This window comes from Haliotis rufescens, unplaced genomic scaffold (genome assembly GCF_023055435.1).
Source record: "Haliotis rufescens isolate VD_foot unplaced genomic scaffold, xgHalRufe1.0.p SCAF_7, whole genome shotgun sequence".
In the NCBI taxonomy this organism is placed as follows: domain Eukaryota; kingdom Metazoa; phylum Mollusca; class Gastropoda; order Lepetellida; family Haliotidae; genus Haliotis; species Haliotis rufescens.
In genome coordinates this window covers 756,128-780,674 of record NW_025964361.1, presented here as the reverse complement: position 1 = coordinate 780,674, position 24,547 = coordinate 756,128, and the positions used below count along the sequence as shown (strand labels likewise).

The 24,547-nt window shown below is 40.4% G+C and overlaps 1 protein-coding gene and 1 long non-coding RNA gene across 3 annotated transcripts; both read left to right on the top strand.

Annotated features, from left to right (window-relative positions):
- Window positions 1–13,907: 13,907 nt before the first annotated feature.
- On the top strand, window positions 13,908–16,757 carry LOC124139684. 2 transcript variants are annotated; one of them, XR_007219111.1, is made up of 4 exons: window positions 13,908–14,009; window positions 14,604–14,680; window positions 15,337–15,462; window positions 16,416–16,757. It is a non-coding gene; the product is annotated as an uncharacterized LOC124139684 (long non-coding RNA). The 2 variants fall into 2 exon arrangements; XR_007219112.1 differs by lacking the exon at window positions 13,908–14,009 and adding an exon at window positions 14,377–14,507.
- A 4,931-nt stretch (window positions 16,758–21,688) lies between these two features.
- LOC125376133 lies at window positions 21,689–23,765 on the top strand. The gene is made up of 2 exons (XM_048387888.1): window positions 21,689–22,276; window positions 23,375–23,765. The coding sequence occupies exons 1-2, from the start codon at window positions 22,137–22,139 to the stop codon at window positions 23,667–23,669; spliced, it is 435 nt and encodes a 144-aa protein (XP_048243845.1). The 5' UTR covers window positions 21,689–22,136; the 3' UTR covers window positions 23,670–23,765.
- Window positions 23,766–24,547: the final 782 nt, after the last annotated feature.

Here is a 24,547-nt window from a genome sequence, read left to right as displayed (position 1 = left end):
GAAATCAGTTCCAAATTTTGTAGCTGTAAAAAAATGAAACGAATCCAAGCTTTGTGGGAACATGCCACTTGGGCTGAATAGAGAAGGTCATTGCTAGGACATTCACGGATAAACAGTGCGGAGATTTATGGCAATTAAAATTTAATGTTTCCAAATGACAAAAATTGGATAAAACCATTTAAATCTTAAAACGTGAACTGCGTGGTTATTGTGATTAGGTCGTTGCTGATGAGGGAGTCTGCATTCAAAAACACAGATTCAACTCCAGCTGAGATTCGAGTAAAGCTTCCCAGTAATTCGAAATATCACGGCTTGGGATCCCAGTAACATTTACCAGGCCCAAAATGACTTTGTTTTTCATTCATCTCCGTCGATGTTATGTACACTGGGGACTCGATCAAATTTGCTGTTTCGTCTGTTAAGAATCACACCAGTAATAACGATGCTGGGTTGGGCTCTAATCTGGTCGCCCATCTCTAGCGATGTCCCTCAGGTGCGCTAGAGCCCGAATTGGACCAGATGCCACCTGATTGGACGGTAGTGTTTTCCGTACGCTAATGATACGATTCCAGGCCTGTGTTGCTTAAGATGAAATCTCCGGCTTGTAATAAGACGTGGGACGATGTTTAAGCTTGGTTATTATTCACAACAGATGCAAAGCAAATTACAAGAGACGTGTCACGGGAGTTAGCTTTTGGTAATCGAGAAGGCTCAATAACGTTACTTTACTGTTGATACAATCAGGACAAGACCATTACGCGGATTGAAAACAATGTATGCACCTGAGTGATATATCAGCCGATCATGCGAGGGTATATCTGGATATATCATATGGTAATCGCTTACATATATCGGTATATCGACTTACGGTGTATGCTGTCTTCAGGGTATTTATCCTCGCATTTCTGTCACTTGTGACACAAGGAAGTTCAAACTAAATCGAAGTGACAACCTCACGAACAAATATAGATACATAAAGATGAGGTGAGGTGAAATGGGGTTTAACGCCGCGTCCAAGATTATTGCACTTATATAGCGACGTGCATGCACGTGTGTGTGTGTGGCTGCTTGTGCTAGTCCGGACTGATCCCCATTTTTTAATGCTAGTCCATTGAGATACCATGCCGCAGTTCAACATGAATACGCCACTCAGACACAGTGTACTGACTCCGAGCTGACCAGTCCTTGTTTTAGCCCCTTAATGCCGAGCGCCAGACAGGGTAACAACAAGTACCATCTTTTAACGTCTTTTGGTATGACGCGGCCGGGGATCGAACATCGGACCTTCCGCTCTCCGGTCGGACGCTCTACCACTAGACCACGGTGACGGTAGATACATCAAGGAAGAGTGAGGGACAGTACACTGTTGGGATATGAACTATATATCGTGGTAAACAATGACAAATGAAGCCGAAACGTACGCGCCACCTTGTCGAGATCATGTATTGCCTCGAGTGTGCTTTCTTCACTTTAATGTCGCGCACATCTATCTAACCATGTTGTTTCTCGTCGCCTTTTTTTTCATTCCAAATTTCCAAACTGCTCCGACATAAATTCACAACAGTAGTCCATGAAAGCAATGTTATGAGTAGAGAGTATGCATGTGTGCCTTGATTAAAAACAAATAACGAATGCCATTATTAGTCCTCATGACGGATTCCACAAAATGTTCGGATTGGAAAATTATTCTAAAACTGCGATAATGGATTAGTTGAAATTTGTTACGCCAAATCTTAAGGTTGAATCGATTTTTAAGTTCGTTTTGGAAAGTAAAAACATATTTTGTATGTTATTTGTTTAGTATTTACTTAATGCACAGATATTAACTGTTTTTGCAGGAAATGCACGTTCAGCAAACGGCCCTCGTCGGCCCACCGACACATCACTTGGGACAGATGAACACTACTTTGTCAAATGGAGATGTTTCGTTAGGTAGTATTCTCAAGCTATGTTTTATTGAGCATTGTCAAATTACAATTACACCAGGTGTCAGGAAAGACGATGGAGACTCACCGACATAACCGTGTAAAGGTCAAGGTCATTATTGGATCGGCTCTAGAAGTGGAAGTATAACCCTAATTTAAGTATTTTTGTTGATGACCCATGTCAGTTTCGTCTCAGACCTGTTCCAGAATCAGCTGGTGGTGGGATTGAATCCCTGCTTGTCCCTGATTAGCATCCCTGATTAGCATCCCTGATCCGTCGACATCATATCCGTGCTTGGCTCTTTCCCCACAGTGGTAAACGTCTCCGACCTGCAGAACTTTGGACTTTCCTCCAACATTAAACTGACACGCCGTGATGGAAGTGATACTAAACTTTATCATGTTTGTTTTGTTTCAGTTTGTAATGTTAATTTGTTGTATATCATACACGTAGATACAAAACCATTATTAATATATACGATGACCAATACTTCGATCGTCTAAAAAGGTCATCTTCCCGAGGCAAGAGAGTCACGGGGGGTGGGGGATACAAGTCCGTGAGAGAGTTAACTGACTTTAAAAGTCCAGTTTCCACCCTTGCCGAACTAGGCTGGAATTCCTGGGCTTGATCGTAGCGCCACCAGTTGCTATGACGAGTTATGTCCTTTCTATGCCTCTCCTTTTGACCAATCAGATTCAACCTCTCGTATCACTTGCATTTGCTTCAAACAAAACGGTGGCGCCCAGTCAAGACGATCTGATTGATAATCAAGATCTATATTGCGATAAAACGAGTCTTACATCGCGAAGTGCATCAAATCACGTGAGCACCTTGATTAAAAGCATGAAAAGTTTTAGAAAATATCTGTTGACAACGAGTTAGCGGTGCACATGCTTTGCAAATCCTGCAGTCGATCGAAATCTGCATTACACTTCTCGAACCGGATTTCGATTTCGGTGCGCGATTTTGTTTGGACTATGCATAGACTCGTTAGTCCAGCCAAAATGTAACTCCATAATACCAGCCTAGTTCGGCAAAGGTTGAAACTGGACTTTTTATATTCAGTAAACTCACTTGCCACGGGAAGATGAGATAGGTAGGTTCCAATGGTTTGGAGTTATGAGAATCGTATACTCAATGCGTTTAATCAAGGACTGAGTGAGTGAGTTGGGTTTAACGCCGCTTTTAACAGTATTCCAGTTATATAGCGGCGTGTCAGCTAAATGTGGGAGGAAAGCCCGAAGTGATGCAGGTCACAGACAGGTTTACCAGTTCGGTGAAACCCACGAGCACACCTAGAAACATAATCGTTGTACCATCACAAAACCAAACCGATAGAAACCACCTTTCTAGGCCATCGACGTTACGGTCATAGTACATAGCACATAGGTCATAGTCATACATATGATAAGGGTTTTGTGTTAGAGTGTCTTGGGATGTACTGCAAATTCACATTACAAACTGAAAGCTGCAGATTAGCTATCGAGTATCAAGCCATATCGGTATAATTTAAAAAAGTTAATCTAACCAATTTAAAACGGTTCTCGGAGAGAGGTACCCCGAGGCCAATGTGCACGGTAACGTCGATTTAAATTACACACCGCTGGAAAAGACGAGCTCTTTTTCTGGTAATCTTAATACTAACAAGCACATGTTTTCTCCAATTAAATGTTCTTATAAGAACACGTTGTTAAATATTGCTACGTTTTGCACATTAGAAATGCTCGATGGACACAATACATGAGGTCATCATGGCTATAACAATGGTAGTGTGCTCAACTGGTGTATTGTGTGTTACATGTTTATAACTAACACCATTTTGATGAGCCGCTCATATAGTTTTACCTTAGAACCAGGAAGCCACTTCCGAGTTGGGAGAACGGATGACAAGCTATCTAATGTGCCGTCATTCGCTTTGCAGAGTAGCGTCCCTTAATCGTGCCAGGAGCCTTTAAACGATCATGGGTTCGATTCTGTTTCTAGGTTTATCAGCACCATAACCCTACTGGTGGGTTCACCAAAGTGGCAGACATCTGAGACATGCATCACATCGGGTGATGCTGATACGCTATACTGACATAAATACTGTTTCAAAACGGCGTTAAACCAAAATTAACCCACTCCGTGTCTCATTCGTGAGTCGGACTCATTAAGACCTATACATGCACTAATGGTTTGAGTTAATTTTATTAGGATATCGGGTCTATTTCATTCAAATCGATCTCATGAGCACGTGTCAAATAATTGGACATTTGCAAGTAATGGGACTTTAATGATTAACTATAACCACATGAAAAAAGATTTTGTGGATTCTCTTTTCAAAGCTGGCATTTGTACTTATAAACCATCCAATGGCCAGAAGCATTAAACTATTCTTGTTTATGTGTTTTTGTGTCCTGACAGAATTTCTTTCTTAGACCTAACAGATCCATGCAAATAAAATTCGCATGATAACTTTCATTGTTGATTTACTGTTCATAAGTATAATAGCCTTTTAAAAAATGTGCTTGACATATTTCAAATGTCACAGTTTAACATAGTCACGTGTATTACACTTACGTATCAGTCGGATGTATGCTGGTATCTATTCGCGTTCACTAGTACTGCGCAACTCCAAGTGCCGTGTATAGGATTGCTTTTACGACATATGTTTAGTCCATCTATCGCGTGAATTATGTTCCATTTTACGACTAGCCGCGCCGCGTGTCGTTTTCGGCAAATCAGGAACGTTGTTTTACTATTGAATTTATACCGATCTCTTGACCGGAGCAATAGTTTTTCTTTTAACATGTATTCTTTGTATTTCATGTATTTTTGCTATACACACATCTTGCCATGGGATTCAATTAAACAAATTTAATAGTCACGTACTATGTATAGATTTCGTCAGTAAATGGCATGCTTATCATTATTTTCCTATTGTTTTCAAGTACTTTGTAATAAAAATACCACTTTCTGTTTAACATTGGTTTCTATAGGAGTCAATCGTGGATTTATGTTAAATAGCCTCGTTTTAAAAGTGTTATATTTGACTGTAATACTGACGTTCCGAACGTCGTAATAATAAGTTCAGATAATAATGAGACTAGAGACTAGTACACACACACACACGCACGCACACACACACGCACACACATACACTCACGCAGGCAGGCAGGCACGCACGCACGCACACACACACACACGTGTATGCACTACGCTCCATGAGTAAAATAATTTTACACTCAACGTTGTACATAAAGTAAACATTTTATGTAGGGTAGAGCTAATTTGCAAGTAGGGTACGCTTCATTTGTGCGTAGTGTTCATTTGTACGTAAGGCACGATCATTCTATAACGAGACCTTATCACAATGTAATTGTCATTCTGAAAATATTACAAATATACTACTCTAAAGAAGTTAAAGATCACCCATACCACTTTAGTTATTCTATCGTTTCAGATTAGCAATATAGTTATATGAAAGACTTTGGTGGTCCTTAACGGGTATATAATATAATTTTTAAGCCCCGATCATTTACAGACAGTCGCATGAAGCAGCAATACTTGTGACAAACAACAAATAAACAGACAGCAGTTGTCTGAACACTTTCAATTAAACATTTTTCGCCAAATCTTGAATCATTAAACGCAAAGCGAATTCATCACACATTCAATCACCACCTCCCATTTCGAGAAGGTGGCTCATCAGATGTCGTAGACACGTCTAGGTGATAAGAAAACAAATAAATACCATGAACTCGAAATCCCGAGAAGCACTAAATGTCATGCAGTTCGTCTCAGCCATGTTGCTAATCACGTGTTAACATTCAAACTGTGGGCCCTCCCGCCCGAGCATCTGTGTTGGGATAGTGCCATCATTGTGAGCTAATCAAATGATGTATGTCCAGACTGGACAGTTGTGTCCACTTGGCGGCTAATTGATAGCTCTACTGCCACTGACCATGGCCGTCTTGGGCGGAATTTCAAATGATGGAACTGCGGAGGCTGCACATGAGCCCAATACATCCTTAGAATCCGGGGACATAATGAGCACTTCGGGGCTACAAACATGTACATATAGACATTTTCTATTGTTGCACAGGTATTTTAAAAGCAGAGACACATGTTATGTGATATTAATATTTCTAATTATAATGTGGTAAACCTTTGAATACACTTTTCATATTCTGACCAAACGACGCTGACAGTTCCGAAACGTTTAAGTCTGACAATGCAGAAGTTGTCTTAAGTGAGTATATTTAACTGTATTTTATCAATGTTATTCCAGTCGTGTGGTCTTCATCTTCACGAGTTAACGCTTCAATCATTAAGCTATCCCCATCCATAAGATATTTAAAAACACGACGAAACAGAGAAATAAAAGGAATAATAAAACATTATTTTACATATGTAATGTTCGTTTCATATCGACCTCGTTATGGAGTTAACTTTTCAATATGGCTGACACATCAGCCATATTGGATTATGGTTTGCATAACTGTTTTCCATATGGTTCTGCTAAACACGGATTAATAAACCATTCATTCATTCATTCATTCATTCAACAACACATTTAGTAATTACGGAATTAATGTGAAAAACACAACAACGGAAAGGTGAACGTGTCATTTGTCTTGGTGAAGTGTGATAGTAATTAAGGATTGACCTCTAGATCCAGTCATTACACAAATCTTAAATTAGAACTATTTCTAACAAAATAAATATAAGAAGATAATGATATATGGACGTTTTTGTGTAGTATAACGTTTGCCTAAGTATATAGAGTAAATACCGTGACATGAAGACGCTCCTTTAATGACTGTTCACCAGACAATGACCAGTTATTTGATAGCAATTCTTATTGTTTTCTTGTGGAATGCAGACTATAAGCAATAGCTGAACTGGCCAATAATTAATTAAATCCATCAAGATACCACAGTTTAACAAACTGCACGATTATTTCTGTAGGTAATGAAGGCATATTTCTGTGGAAGAGGCCTCATTAAAGGATTGATCTGAAGCTTCATCAATAGATGAAATATCTCTAAACTTCTATGAACAAATGATGAATGATGTTGGCTTCGTGAGTTCCAACATAGCGTTTAACGCCATTTAACAGTATTTCAGTCATATCTTTGAATTTGTTCTTGTCAGGGTCGGAGAACGGGGGACGTTGTGGTCTAAGGCCGCCCAGTTGTGCCTTAGTCGTAACAGAAACCTGTGGTCATTGGTTTCGAGTTCCATATTCATTGATTATATTTCTAGGCTTATTATTTCTGGGTTTTACCAAAGTGGCAAACGTCTAAGACCTACGTAACGTCGGGCTTTCCTCCGAAATCAATCTGACATTTTGATATATACCACAAATACTGTTCAAACTACTGTTAAACAAAATTCACTCACTCATGTGACGCTGTAGTCTGTTTTACAGACCCTGATACAAATATATATCAAATACAGCCCATGCAAGTCTGTAATGTTTGGCAAGTCTAGATTACTGCAATATCTGAAAATGAAGAGAGTGACTGGGCTCCCTTTTATTATATTTTTATTAAGATAACTGAACAACTGTTTTTTTCTGTAAGATATGTTCATTTCAGAGACTAGATGTTAGTCTAGTGACGCTGGTCACTATTATAATAACTATGGTTAAACACGATGCAGTGCTGGCAGAGTGAGGATCATAACGGGTTCAGGTCTAGATCCGAAGTTAGTTTCATCGGATCCTGACGGCATTGTTACACAACGCTGAACAGCTATTTGCGCGTTTCACTCTTACCCTTGCGACAGTGACTGAAGAGGAAATACGAGGTAATGAATCGAATTTTCAGTTGTGTTGTTTCTGGACGCAAAGGTGGTTGGAGTTATCTCCCTTAAATAGCAATCCGAAACCGTTGTATTAAAAGATTTTCAGCATCCTGAGTTTATTTGTCATAAATAGATTCATAATAGAACTTCGGTCGAATAACATACAACTAACCGGAAGAACCATAGTCCCCGTTTTATGTGTACATGAAAGACCCGTCATATGTGGCATAACGAAGTAAAGAAATACCATAGGTATTATGTATATCTGACGAAACATACTAGAAAGCAAACGTTGCTTTCATCATGCTTTTTTCTGATAATATTGTGAATTTTCGACCATCAATATAACATTTCAAAAGAGTATGTGAGCATGATGTCAGACCGCAAATATAACGGCGGAAACGAGCTTCGTACATTGTACCCATGTGGGGAATCGAACCCGGGCCTTTGGAGTGATGTGCGAACGCTTTAACCACTGGGCTACCCCACCGCCCCTTGAGCCAGTAAACCACTTTTCAAGTTGATAATTAAGCAATGACATGATTAAGATATCCTAACCCAGTCAACAATGTGTTTGATTGCCGCCGCACTCAGCAATAGTCAAGCGGTCTGTTAATAATCGCCGCCTAGGGATCCATGATTAATGTTGGTAGAAATAAGTACAGTTGTGCTGATAAATAGACACCAACCATGCAATCTGAGTTCATTACCGTCATTTGATTTAAATATCAAGTGCAGGAAGCAAGTCATCAAATGATAAATGACACATAAACAGTATCAATTCATAGATCATGCTTCTTTGTGTGGCCATGTAATCAGTGATGCCTTATTAAACTTTAGTTCCCATGGTGTCAGTTCCGTTTCAAATCTAAAACATATATATCAACTAGAGATGCTTGAACAAATGGAGCAATTTAACATCATAATGATAAAACAACGCTGGGCAGAACGCGACACCTTGCAGTTGACTACGACCGATGTATCGGTGCGTCATAGCAACGCACAAACAAGTTCAAATATTAGTAGTCACTCGTACGACGGTAGTCCCACTGTTGGTATTGGGTTAACGTGTTATTAGTCTGTAATGTAACCTAAGCCAGTTTATATACTCAACAACAAAAGTTCCTGTGACACCAATATTTTAGTGGATTTTGGTTTTCAATATTGTAGTACATGTATGGAATCAAGTCAAAAACACAACTGCTACAGAAAAGCATGCATTCCATGCAAAAATTGACTTTTATGCAAGCCCCATGCATTTCACTACCAAAGAATGGGTATAAAAACATGTGCGTTAAGGGGATTCCATATGCATTGTTTAGCATCGTGCTGACAACAACCACTCAGAAAAACAACAAAATTACGCAATTATTCAACATTACGAAATGCCACGCCTGTCCGAAAATGAGCGTCTGCGAGCCATTGGTATGCTTGAAGCAGGATCGATTCAACGTGATGTTGCAAGACAATTTAACGTCCACAGAAACACCATTTGGTGTTTATGGAACGTTGGCAACAGACGAATGCAGTCAGAGACCATCCTCGGAGTGGCAGGCCACGCGTGACCAATAATCGACAAGACAACTGGATTCGAACAACACACCTACGAAATCGATTCCAGCCAGCAACAGTGACTGCAAGAAGCATCCCTGGCCTTCGACGAATATCTTCACAAACCGTACGTCGTCGCCTCAGATGTGCAGGGATTGTCGCCAGAAGACCCATCAGACGTCCCATTTTGACAGGAAATCACCGTCAAGCACGTCTACACTGGTGCAGACAGCGTCTACGCTGGACGGCCATGCAGTCGGGACAAGTTCTATTCACTGACGAGTCTCGTTTTCACCTCAGGCACAGCGATGGACGAATTCGAGGGTACCGACGTCGAGGTGAACGTTACGTCAATCATTGTGTCGTGGAAGAAGATCGGTTCGGGGGCGGCAGCGTTATGGTATGGGGTGGGATTACAGCAAGACAGAGGACCCGTTTGATAGTGGTAGAGGGAAATCTCAATGGACATCATCGGCCCTGTTGTTCTACCGTTTTTGCGTCGTCATGGCCCAGGCATTCCCTTGCAACATGACAACGCCCGGCCTCGTATTGCTGGATTGCAGGATTCTCTTCAACAAAACAATGTGAATGTCATCCCCTGGCCGGCTCGCTCCCCTGATCTCTCACCAATCGAGCACATGTGGGATGAGATGGATCGGCGCCTTCGACGTCAACAACGTGTTCCACAGACACTTCAGGAACTTCGAAACATGCTCCAGCAGATATGGACAGATATCCCACAGGACTTTGTGCGACGCCTGGTCCATTCCTTGAGACGAAGATGTGTTGCTTGCATCGCAACCAGAGGTGGACACACACACTATTGATTTGTTAATTGACATTTTGGCATGTTTATGTTTTTTTTAATGAAATCACGCATTTTCTGAAGTCAGTATGGCAAATTAAACCATTTGAACACTTACAGGAGTCTTTTATCTGTTGCAATCCGAAATTGTTTCAGATTTGGTAAAGAACATAACTTTGCCTTAAATCTTATTCAATGTCACCGGAACTTTTGTTGTTCAGTATATATGGTTAAGGCGTAACAGCTTATTTTCATATCAATTTGAAATTTAATTAATTATGCTCATATTATTCAATTCGAAGCTTCCCCGCATGGGTACAATGTGTGAAGCCCATGTCTGGTGTCCCGCGCCGTGATATTGCTGAAATATTGCTAAAAGCGGCGTAAAACCATACTCACAGACTCAAAATAACACAAAGAAGTACGACTGGACCAGTATCTCTTGTTGGGCATTAAATTGACAGGGATGTTAAATTGAGAGTCCCATATTGTTTAATGTTACAATTAGTGTTCTGTTCTGTGTATATTTATTAAGAATGTATTCGATTGGAAATTGGATTAGACCAATCAATTATAAACGTTATCTTAACGTTACTCGGCTGAAAACAGTCGCCGAACACGGCAAACTTAAGGATCAAGACACAATAATGAAACCCGTATCAAATACATCACCGTGTGATAATCATTTCTTGTTTGTTTCATTTTGGCCATCATGAAACACGGGTGCGTACTTTTTCCCCGTGTCAGTTTATACGACTTGACCTGCAGCTTATCTTCATGCTCTGCGCGGATATTGGACAGCAGCGACTGCTCACCCTGCTTCAAACACTGTGAGTTTCCTGGATCAAAGACATTCGTACGTTGGCCCATAAGGGACATGGAGTCTGTTTTTCAATATTTTGATGTTTCACTTACTTTTATCGTAACCTTTTGCAAATTAACACAATTTGTCATTCAAATATGTGATAAATCATATATAAAAACAACCGAAAACATGGAAAATGTACTTTCAAGTAGCTATTGAATCGCTGAAATGTGAAGCGAAAATGTCAAAAACTAAAATGGAAATGTCAAAAACAAAAGCGAAAATGTCAAAAACTAAAATGAAACCACAGAACTATTTCCACCGCGTTGGAAATATTATCACAGCGGTGGGAATATTATCACCGCGGTGGAAATAGTTTTCTGCATTTTCATTCTAGTTTTTGACATTTTCGTTTCACTTTTCAGTATCTTCTTTACACATGATTTATCACATATTTGTAAGACAAATTGTGTTAATTTGCAAAAGGTAACGATAAAAGTAAGTGAAATATCAAAATATGGAAAAAGAGACTCCATGTCCCTTATGGGCCACCGTACATTCGACTGTGACAAATTCTTGCCTTTCGTGAGTACGCAGACTTATGTACTAGGGCCTGTTATTTATTGTTGCTGCCACATATTTCACTCAATGTTTTGTTTGTTTGTTTGTTGTTAAACGCCGCATTCAGCAATATTCCAGCTACATGACGGCGGTCTGTAAGTAATAGAGTCTGGACCAGACAATCCAGTGATTGACAACATGAGCATCGATCCACGCAATTTGGATCGATGACATGCATCAACCAAGTCAGCGAGCCTGACCACCTGAACCCGTTAGTCGCCTCTTACGACAAGCATTGTCGCCTTTTAAGGCAAACATTGGTTGCTGAAGACCTATTCTACCCCGGATCTTTGAAAACCTAAACCGATGTGTTTCAATACAAGAAAATGATTGTGGCAGTAAATATTTACTCGCATGACAAAGAATGAGGGCTGAGAAACAAAATGACATGTTTTTGATTATTTCTTACTTAAATACACAGAACAATTTCATATTTGTGTGGTCAGTTTGCCAAAAAAATACAAATATTACAAAAAATGGAATATGTTTTCAAAGTGTTTCAGTATAATCTGTTAATTATTCATTGATATTGTGAGATTAATTATTGATTTCACAATTTAGTTTTGTACGTCCTGATTTAACTTCGCGGTTCAATTGAAGCGTCAACATGTAACAGTTGCGATATCATGGAATACGATTAATATGTTTTGAGAAGTGAAGATGGAGCTCCCTCTTTTACACAATCCATCTATGGTGTGATTTGCTGAAAGGTTTTCCCGAATGGAGAGGAAAATTGTGTCTTGGGCGTGTGTCCATTGGACGTTAAGAACGTTGGAGTTAGCTCCCTTACACAGAGACCACACATGTATACGGTGGAAAAAAGTTATGGAACGCATATTTTCATGATGGATATTTGAGAATCACAACTGTCGATATCCCGACTACATGACTGCGAACATACCACTGCAATTAGTGCGACCAAACGCAGCCATGAAACCCACATGCATGTGGAAGTATTATGTCAACGATGGGGAAATGTCAGAATTTCTTAACGTTTTTGTGACTTAACCGAAGATCGAATCATCCGTAAAATATTTGACTGGAGTAATAACTGCGTAACCGGAAGAAAACGAAATCTTGATTCAGAGATCTTGGTAATATCATTTATTCTATCTTAACAATTTTAACATCGTCGTCTGCCCACAGGGCGGGGCGACTGTTTGTGTTTCGACAGAACAACGCCCATTATATTACACTGTTCATATCTCCATGGATATACAGCGGGACAATATTTGTGTTTCGATTACATCCTAGAAGAACGGTTTGATTCTATTTTTCCAAGGTAAAAGTATTGATTTCACTTTTAACTTTTCTTGCAGAAGTGTCACCATTACTGGTGATTGATAGTCGTGACATGGAAGCATTTCGTGCATCCAGTGTTGGGGTGGGGAGGCGTGGGAGTCGCCTCTTACACAAGCATGGCTTGATGAAACCCAATAATGGTTATATCTATGTAAATCAGGACGTAGACTAAATACTGCAGTTACAGCTTTGTTCTAATTCGCAAACTCAAATGAACTTTAAACACTTACCAACAGAAAACCGATACATATAATTAGGTAACGTCCACGGTATGGACGGGGACAATAATTATAACAGTGTAGAGTGAGTGAGTGAGTGAGTTTGGTTTAACGCCACTTTTAACAATATTCCAGTTATATCGCGGCGTGTCAGCTTAATGTGGGAGGAAAGCCCGAAGTGATGCAGGTCTCAGACGTTTACCACTTCGGTGAAACCCACGAGCACGTGTATGGTGCTGACAAACCTAGAAACATAATTGGGGCGAACCGGGATTCGAACCCACAATCATAGGTTTCTGGCGTGCCCAAGGGACGCAACTCTGCACAGCGAATCGCGGCGCCTTAGACGACTGGGCCACCCGTGCCCCCTATAACAGTGTAGAAAGGCTGACAGTTGAAGACTCTATGTACGGTGGCTCCCTGGAGGATTCGGGTTAGAATTTATGTGCAGCATTCCATGCTTATCTTGAGTGGCGACTAACGGAATCGGGTGGTCAGACTCACTGGCTTGGTTGATGCATTTCATCGTATCCCAATTGCGTAGATCGATGCTCATGATGTCAATCACTGGATTGTCTGGTCCAGACTCGAACATTTACAGACCGCCGTCATTTAGCTGGATTGTTGCTGATTTCGGCGTTAAGCGCCAAACAAACTTCAGGATGGGTGGGCGATCAGGCTGCCTTACCCTGTTTAATTTATGGACTTCATGTGCCTCAACAGGTTTCTCAGTTGCGTGTCCTCTTTGTCACGTGACACGTGCACACAAATCGTTTTGGCTGACAGACGCTACGTAGTAGTACTTCCTTAAGGCTTTGACAATGATTACATTACAACAACATGTTCATTCTATGTCCGGGTCCTTTTGTCTCAGTGTTGTTATTTGGAGGAAAACAGTTTCGTACATGGTCAAGACTTGAGGTGTTCACATTTATCATCCACACAAACGATATGCATTCTACAAAGTCACCGTACATAGCAGTGAATAGAGGTAAGATATCTTATGGACGTATTTGTGTGTGTTATATTTACTTCTTATAAATACAAAATGCATAATACATTCATCGTATGGTCATTACTTTTAAATTATCATCTTCTATTTTGTCCTGAAAGGAATTTCTACCTGCAACTCTTGTATGCCACAGTTAAAAGCCCATATTTTCCCATTTTTTGCATTATTATGTTCCTGATTTCATAATCAGCTTTGAACTGTATAAGACATAATACAGCTTCCTGCTCAGACATTCTTCTATTGTAGCTTAAAGTTTCCGTCCTAATCATTCGTCATCATGCTTTGTAGATAGTTATTGTGAGGAAAACTCTGAACTAAAGATTTGTGAATCAGTCGAAGAGCCTGGTCTCTCTATATCAGGGCACGCGATATGTGAGAGGTCTTATCAGGACAACAGTTTGGAACTTGAGTTCATATAAATCTTCCACACAAACAATACACATTCTACAATGTCACCGTACATAGCAGTGAACAGAGGTAAGATATCTTATGCCCGTATTTGTGTGTGTTATATTTACTTCTTATAAATACAGAATGCATAATACATTCATCGTATGTTTTTCCTTTATGAAGGCAACTCCCCTCCAATAGAAACTGCTGACTATCACCCAGTGCAGATATACACGCACAGTCGTCACACCGGAGTCGTGGTAGGTGGGACGTTGTGGTTAAGCGGCTTCTAAGCTTCTTTGCAAAATATACCATGACTCTATTGTGAGCGTGAAAGTGGAAAAATAATCGAACATGAAAAAGTTAATACGCCCGTTGTAAGAGGTGATTCGTGATCAGGGCCCACTTGCACAAAACGATCTTAGTGCTAAGACTACCTTAAGCCTATGTTCAAGTATGGGAGTTAAGATCATCTTAGCGCTAAGATCGCTTTGTGCAAGTGGGCCCAGGTGCCTTTGTTGACTGTGTGTTATCATACCCCGATGTCCTGTACTGTTGCTCATAATACCTACCACTAGATTATCTCATGAAGACTCGACATTTTGCAGGGCGCCGTCATATACGTGAACCAGTGCCGACTGTAGCATTAAACACAAAACTATCAATTAAACAATAATATGTTTGAAAAACATGTCTCAATTTTATGTCACCTCTAAACATGTTTGTGTTCTCTGCTTCAGTCTAAACAAATAAGCTATGACTCAGTACTTCCGTCCATCTGGAGGTACGTACAGTGATCTCTTAAACATTCAGTATGATTTAGCATATATTTCCAAAGATACAAGTTCGGAAAGATTTCGGGATGGTGTTGAACGTTTTCACGGTACATGTAATAAATTAACACTCTACTTTTCAGACGACCCAACCCGGAGCTGTTGTTGCCAATGAAGCAGAGGATCCCCCAGATTACCTTTCGCTGGCAGCTTGCTCGGCCTGTTTCTGTTAGGTGTTAGGAATTCTCGCAGTTAGTTATTCCTTCAAGGTATGTACAGATTCATATATTCATATAGTTACTTAGTATTGCACCAAATGTATATTCAGTTCAACGTTAGCTTACGTCCTTTAGATTCATCATATTCATAATGATTTTGTTCTGTTTTTTTTAAGATGCTATTTCTGAATCAAACTGATTGAAGGCATAGTCGTGACCTTATTCCAATGTAAATTATCGGTTGCTCATTATATAAGGCATTGATGGGACCTGAGAAAGTCGCTAGTCAGGTGAACACGCATTTATAAGCATGATTGAGGCACAGCATTACCTTTGTGATCATGCGACCTGTCTTACAACAACCATAGTAGATGTCCATTGACCATTGATGGGATTGACCACACACAAGTAGGCTATTGTGAGCGTGAAAATGGAGAAATAATGAAAAAGGTAATCGCAACGCGAGAGAATAAAAGAGAATAATAAAGAATATCTGACGAAACAGATTCCATTGGGAAAAAAGGGAATATACCGGTGAAAAATAAATGAAGGTTTGATGACTGAATATCAGAGATGCCACCAGGTGTTCGCGAAAAGGTGTTCAGCCAAGTCGTAAAACCTGACCGATCAGGTGGATCAGTATATTACCCGACTTTTATTTACGGCGAGGTTGTAAAAGTTATAAAAGTGGAGGGGTGCACACGACTCAAATCACAAGCACATGGTGGCATGAAAATTTCCTCAGCCCATTGTAAGAGGTGATTCGTGATCAGGTGCCTTTGTTGATTGTGTGTTATCATACCCCGATGTCCTGTACTGTTGCTCATAATACCTACCACTAGATTATCTCATGAAGACTCGACATTTTACAGGGCGCCGCCATATACGTGGACTAGTGCCGACTGTAGCGTTAAACACAAAACTATCAATTAAACACAAATAAGTTTGAAAAACATGTCTCAATTTTATGTCACCGCTTAACATGTTTGTGTTCTCTGCTTCAGTCTAAAAAATATGCGATGAGAGGGGACTATGCAAGAGCTTCAGAGTCGGGCAAGTCAGCGAGAATCACTGCAGTCGCGGCGATTGTGATTGGATTGGTACTTACTGTCATCATGGTTGCGTTGAAACTCATGCAGCATTCGAATTGTTCTCCTAATTGTTAGACCCGTTGATTGTTAATTGGACATATTTGTTCCTTGTCCGTAACCAACATCTTTGCCGTTTGACAAATGTAAAATTATCAACGTAAAATAAAATAAATATTTCTTTATCAGGCTGAAGTGATGATTTTGTTTCTTTGGAACTTGCAACATGTTACTTCAAAATGCTGTGTATGCTTGACTGGAGCCATTATTATTGTAATCATGGGTCGATGGCCTACATTACATTTTGAATAAAGGAATTGAATTGAACTGACTGGATTCTATACTTTGATATTACTTCCTCGGGGATTCCGGGATAGAACGGTTCCCACAGTCCCGTGCTTGTAGCACTTAGTTGTCTCCAAGGAATTGTCTCTTTGGTGAAAAGGAAGGACGACATCGGCATCACCGATTTCGAACATTTAATAATTCCATTTAAAAACAAAACACCAACAAGAACACAAAGAGCGAGGTCCCACCATGTTGGGATGTTTCAAGGATTTGTGTCGGTTGCACGTTAAGGAAGTTGGAGTTGTCTCCCTTACACAGACCACACATGTAGTTCACCGGATGTTGACGTCATTTGGATTATTACATGCTGCATTAAAAAAACACCAACAAAGAGCGAGGTCCCTGCATCTACCATGTTGTGCACGGAACCCTCCCTCAGCTACCAAAGTATTGTGCCGTGTCTCCAGTGTGACTCATTGACGTGTCATTGTAAGCTGGCGAGAGGTGCAGGGATCCTAACCTCTAATCCTTATAACAGACTTCCATATTCTTTCGCCCCGCGATTCCGACAAACACAAAAGATCGGAGCATAGGTTTTGGCAATCACATGTTAAGCTTTTACTGAACTCAAGTGTATCTTATTCTTCAATACCTCATCCGTTAAAATAGCGTGCACATCATTACATTCCAGAGTCCTCGAGCTTCTTTCATTTTGATCGAAGCCTGTGTGTAACTGTACCATTGTGTCACTATTACCATACTGCATCCAGTGGGTATAACATGTATATCCTTAATCTGTACTGTACACTCTTTATTTACCAAAGTATACGTCGTTTTATGGACCAGAGTAACTGTTCATATTTATCAAAGAATAGTACTTTTTATTATGCCTCAAAGTGAGATTGACCAATCAGAAAGCAGAACCACTAACCCCCACATGAGCCCGTATACCGTCAGTAAAAATCCAAGGCCTGATATGAGACCGTATACCGTCAGTAACAGCCATCTTGGATTTTCCAACACCCACCTCGCATATTTCACATGGAAATTCTGTTACTGAAATTCGTTATTTGACACTGTTTTGTGTTTTACTATCATTAATTGTGAGAACCTTAAGCATTTGGAAAGTGAATGTTAGAGTGACGGAGTGAATGTGAAATGTGAAATGTGTGAAGGGTGATATTTATTGAAAACTAGTTGATTGGGTGTGAGTACGAAAGCTGTTTAGTTATTTATCAGTATAATCTTTAACTTTATTTCATAAACTTATCTTAATCCATACTTGGGTTGTGTTATCACGAGCATTATCGTCTTGAAAGACAACACTAGGACCAGCATGGCGCGCAATCGGTGCTACTATTGACGGCACTGCCAGTATGTTGACTTGGTCGAACTGTCCGGTGACCCGTCCATGGGCAATCTGCAGTGGCGTTCTGACAGTCATAGTGACCCTGCCCCAAAGCACCACGGACAGAGCCCGGAATCTGCCATGCTGCCTCATGTTGACGTTCGCATGACCTTCGTGTGGACGTCAAGGCCTGTCAAGAAAGTCCAGGGTGAATCAGAATGAAACATTTCACAAGACCATCTAGGTTTTTCCCCTTTTTGTTAAATTATTTTGCAAGCCTGTGTGTTGTCGCCTCATTTATTAATGTCCTGAAGTATTGATGTGTTGATATTGATGTACTGAAATATTGATGTGTTGACATTGATTTACTGAAGTATTGGTGTATCGATGTATTGATGTATTGATGTATTGATGTACTGAAGTATTGATGAACTGAAGTATTGCTTTGTCAATATTGATGTATTGATGTACTGAAGTATTGCTGTGTCGTTTTTGATGTATTGATGTACTGAAGTATTGATGTGTCCATATTGATGTATTGATGTACTGAAGTATTGATATGTTGATATTGATGTATTGATGTACTGAAGTATTGATGTGTTTATATTGATGTATTGGTGTGTTGATATTGATGTGACGAAGTATTGGTATGTTGATATTGATGTATGGGTGTGTGATATTGATGGCTTGAGGTATTGATGTGTTGATATTGATGTATTGATGTACTGAAGTATTGATGTGTTGATATTGATGGATTGATGTACCGAAGTATTGGTGTGTTGATATTGATGTATTGATGTGTTGATATTGATGTATTGATGTACTGACATATTGATGTGTTGATAGTGATGGATTGATGAACTGAAGTAGTAATGTGTTGATATTGATGCATTTATGTTTTGTTGTGTTGATGTGGTCCTCGCACGGTGAACGATGTCAAGTGGAAGTGTATGTGAGACTGGACCTTGAGTAACCCCATTGTCAGCAGTATTCAAGCTGTACCACTAGTGCCTGTAAATAATGGAATCATGGTGATCGAGCCAGGCCATCGGTGCACGTTGACCTCCATTCTACCCAGCCATCGCGTCTCATCGGTTCGACAAGCATGAGGCACTGGGAATCGGTTCTTTCCTCGGAATGTCACGATGGGGAGTGCAACATAGAGACCACTGACAGAGGCAGGGTAAAACTGTACACAATCACCTTTCAACTTACAGAGAATTGCGAGAATCAACGTTGGAAGGAAAACTGTAACAAATGGGTCGATTGTAGATTAATTTATTCAATGCCGTCGCTGTTACATTAAGGTACGCGGTGTTACAATGCAGAAACACTATTAAATTAAGTATGTGGTGTAACAATGTAGATTTACTGCAACATTTTGTCCGAGTATTTACAATGTAGATATACTGTTACATTTTGTCCGAGTAATTACAATGTAGATATACTGTTGCAATATGTCCGAGTAATTGCAGTGTAGATATACTGTTACATTACGTCCGAGTAATTACAATGTAGATGTAATGTTACATTTTGTCCGAGTAATTAAAATGTAGATATAGTGTTACATTATGTCCGAGTATTTACAATGTAGATATACTATTACATTTTGTCCGAGTAATTACAATGTAGATATACTGTTACAATATGTCCGAGTAATTGCAGTGTAGATATACTGTTACATTATGTTCGAGTAATTACAATGTAGATATACTGTTACAATATGTCCAAGTAATTACAATGTAGAAATACTGTTACAATATGTCCGAGTAATTACAATGTAGACATACTGTTACATTGTGTCTGAGTAATTACAATGTAGATATACTGGTACATTGTGTCTGAGTAATTACAATGTAGATATACTGGTACATTGTGTCTGAGTAATTACAATGTAGATATACTGTTACATTAACTGTGTTGCCTTAAACTACAGGCAGGTCTACTTCACAGATATAGGGGTGGACCTCGTCGCATCCGACGTCTCACCATTCGTAATTGGCGTTAGCGTATTGAAGCAGTAGACAGTCCTGGTCGTTGGCCAAAATTCATGCCAAAAATGTACTCTCAAGTGCTATGGATGCAGCAGGATTTCAAATGACTATAAGTCAAGCTGTGTATGAGTTAGGGATTCCAAATTTTCTCTTTTATTTGAATTGCATACTTTTTTCTGTCCTGATAGGCCTCAGACCACAGTTATCCCCCCTAAGTTTTACCATGAACCGGAAGGAAAATAGGAGAATATAGTACCCTGTTTAAATGGGCTGTTCAGCCTGTGGCAATTTTTTTGGAGTGACTTGTGATAGCTTAAATGAAAGATAAGACATTGTAGTTTGCTGTCAATCTTTTGTTAGCCCCAATCTGTGAAGGTATTGATTCCAGCTTCCCATGATTTGACCCCAAGTTGAAGGCCGCAGTGTGTGTTTCGGCTCGAAACTTCCGGTGAGCATTGTGGACAGTTGTTACTGCGAAAGCAATGTGGTGGATGCTGGACAAAACTTTGCGTTTTAAGTAACAAGTGGCAGGTTGGTCAGCATGCAACAGGAGAACAGCCTACGACTGATAATAATTATGGTGGGCTGTCATGTCACTGTAGATAGCAAAGAAGGAAATTAATTGTGGTCTGAGGCCTGATATGGTGAGGCTAGTGCATATGTTTGATTCACTATATCTCTATTATTATGCAAGACATTGACTTGAAACTTGGCACATATATTCACAGTAAGTGTTGAAATCTGTACATGTGTTTTCAGGTTGAAATATTTTTTAATTTTTTTTAATGATTTTGTGTACTTTTTCGAACGTGCGATTTTATGCATATTGTTGAAATGAGTGAATGCCAGCATCATATATGCCAATATGGTAGAATCATGTATCACTACACCTGTCGTGTCAGTTTGCACTTGGACAGTATTAATATGGCCAACATCGAAGCCTTTTTCAAGAAATACAGAGAGATATTTGCTCGGCATTCAGCCAAAAGTGACCAAAATGGCACATGTCAAAACGGCCCATGTCAAATCTGGTCTAGGGCATGTACGCCCAGTGGATATGGGGTTTTGAGGTACTATTGCCCCATATCCAACAAGTGGCGCACCGTACATGTCCATAGGCTTAGCTACATTGTGCAAAGGGAAGATTTCGACATAGGTGATTTGGACATCAGACATTTGTGCCATAATTCCAAATGTACCTATGTCGAACATCTTTCTGCTGAGCCGCACAGTGTAAATGCAGACAGAGTAGCCTGTGTGAACGGGGGTGCATGCAAAGACCATGTGCCATATGCGGATTGCCTTTTGGCTTTGAAGCTGTGCAAGGAGACACCAACAAGCAAAGTAAATTAAGATTTTATTCATTAACTGATGTTCATCACAGTGACAGCTGATTGTAGCATTGCATATACAAAAAACATAGCTGTACAGCAACTGTTACCTATTTCAACTCAATTTTTTACACAAAGTCAGTCATAAGCTAGTCATTAGCTACAGTATTACTGCACATGTTCATTTCTTTGAATATGCATGGTCAGCTTGTTTACTAAAACATGGCACAGGGTCAAGTTGACCCTTTTTGTAGTCCCCCCTCTGTTTGTCACTCAGTTTTGACTTTAAATGTTCACTAATTTTGCTCCCATGCTGCACGAGCTTTCTTTTCACAACACTGGGACTTTTCTGGTATTCCTTGTGATAGGCAGCTTCCTTGTCCATTTGTTCAAGTGACCGCACTGCTCGACTTGATAGTTCAACACCAGAGTTTTGGCACTTGTCGATTGCTGATGTCCCGGGGCCATTGTTGAGCCTATGAATAGTCGATGAAGCCCTCCCGATCATATTTCTTGAAAAGTTCACGTTCTTTGGCAAAGAAATACTCATTGATCGGTTCACGGCTTCACATTTCTGTGTGTCTGTGTACAGTTTCATTTGTTCGACAACTTCGACACTCAGCTTCATCTTGAGAATTTCATTCATCAAGTGTTTATCATTGTCATCCATATTGAAATGAGTGATTTTGTTGCAGCCGAGGAACATGGACCGCTGCCACCAGCTGTTTGTTACACCGCCTCGACACACAACAGAGTACCGGGCACACCTGGAGCAGTCGCCGCTGTAGCACTTAAGGGTTGCTTCGAGCACTCTAGGTAAGATACTACGAAGTGCTTTCATGTCGCCTGCATGATCCTTCATGAGTTCTTTCAGTATCAGGCTGCACCGTGCCTTTACATCCTGACTTAGCACTTCTTAGCCTCAAATTTCTGTGTACGAGTAGTGCCGGGGAACATATCTGGGTTGAAATCAGCTCTGTAGCATTGCTGAAACTGTCCTTGAGCCAAGTGGGTGGGATCAGCTAGCCTCTGCACCTTCCACATAGGGTCTAACACTTTCAGAGCCTTGTCTTCACCTGCAGACTTAGAATCCCCATCGGTAGTAGCATACTTAATTAGCACACCCTGTAGCGCAAGCTGATTTCCAATGTCCTCTCCCATATTGAACTCGGAGAACGGAGCGAAGGCCGACATGTTTGCAGTACAGTCTGGATGCCCCCCTGGACACTTCACATCCATTCCTTTTCCTTTCAGCCAAGCACCAGTCCAGCACAGCTTATTCTGGAATGACGCGCCGATGATGAACTTCTTATCGGTAACAGTTTCGCAGGCTATGCCGATTGCTTGTGATGCATTCTGCCCTGGCTTCTTCCTGCTTGCTATTGTCGTTGAGTTGTATCGGCCATCCATGGCAATATTCATCTCGCATGGCTCAGTACCCCTCTTCTGATTAACTTCCTTTACCAATTCAACTTTTTCAGCCATTTCCTGTGTATTCAGTTCAGTAACAGCAATAGCCACCTTGTTAGAGGTCCTCTGCATACTGCTCCTGCATGGGGGCGGAATGTCCATGTTCGCCATCAGTAACCTGGCTCTTGTGTTTCCAATAGGGTTGTCTTGAAGACCCAAGGCAAGTCCTACGTTAGGGGCTGCTGGGTTTGGTCCAGGTTTGCCTGTCTTGATTTCTTTATACAACTTCATTTCAGGTGCTGTGAAGTCACATACAACACATTTCAGTGTCACTTTCCAGCATGGTCCCCATTTTCTCTCCTTGGCTATCTGCAGCTGAGGGTCGTCGCAGTCAGTGGATGTTGAACGATGCAGTCGCAGAGCTGTGTTCCATGCTTCGGCCACCTTTTCATTGTCGACTAGTCGCATACACTCCAAGTCATCTTTGCTTGACTCTTGTTTCAGGTCTTGCATGCTGGCCGCAGTAGGCCGCAAGAGCCTCACAGAGGTAGAGATGCCCTCACAGTCAGGTGTCCACAGCCCAGTGCCATCCAGCCTAGACTTGGTAACCAGTGAGAAGTCTTCAGCACTCATCCTAGTGACAGTCCTGGGTATCTGGGGTGGAGAGTCACTTTCTGTCTCTTCAGACTCAAGGGTGAGACCTTTGTTCCAGGGAGTGTGGCCCTTGCTGAACTGTGACTTGATTCTCTTGCGATCGCCTTTCATCGTGATTGTCTCGGACAGAACTAATGAGCTCTGAGCACAAGATGTACCTATAAACCCCATCACTGTGTAATGTCAATGGCAATGACAAGCGTGTAAATGTATTAGAAACTCTCGAGACATACATATGTCTTGTGCCGTATGTGCAGTCCAAATTGCAGTGGAGCTGTACACACAGTTTGACACCTTGGCGTGTATTGGCCGAGTGTCAGCTGAGAGTGGTCACACCTGGTGACTCGCTGCACTTGATTGGCTGTACACAGCTACCTGTCCCACCAATAATTTTAATGAGTAAAGACAGGGCTTTCATGTGAATAAAAATTTATCAGTTTCAATTTTCATTTTTGTTGAAAAATATGAACTTTAATTCAATTTTTTGGTTAAAAAATGCATGCATGTACCTAAAAATAGGCCCCCCCCCCCAAAAAAAAAGAATTGATTAACCGGACTGAAATTGCTGTCTGTTGATAGTATATGTAATGACGAGACAGGAACACTTGCTTGTTTTGTCAATTTCCTTTTTGTTATGGAGTTATGGACAAATTAGAATTGCATTTGAAATGAATTCATGCCAAAAATGTACCCTCAAGTGATATGGATGCAGCATGATTTCAAATGACTATAAGTCAAGCTGTGTATGAGTTAGGGATTCCAAATTTTCTGTGAGCCTTCAACAGTGCATGGGCTTAGTATTGATGAAGTTTTATTTGAATTGCATACATTTTTCTGTCCTGATATGGTGAGGCTAGTGCATATGTTTGATTCACTATATCTCTATTATTATGCAAGAAATTGACTTGAAACTTGGCACATATATTCACTGTAAGTGTTGAAATCTGTGTACATGTGTTTTCAGGTTGAAATATTTTTTAATTTTTTTTAATGATTTTGTGTACTTTTTCGAACGTGCGATTT

Excerpts from the sequence above, each read along its gene's own strand:
- LOC125376133 (XM_048387888.1), top strand. The coding sequence starts at position 22,137 with ATGAGTGATTTTGTTGCAGCCGAGGAACATGGACCGCTGCCACCAGCT. Across the intron at positions 22,277-23,374 it reads GGTTGCTTCGAGCACTCTAG|GTCTTGCATGCTGGCCGCAG; the intron begins GTAAGATACTAC and ends CTCTTGTTTCAG.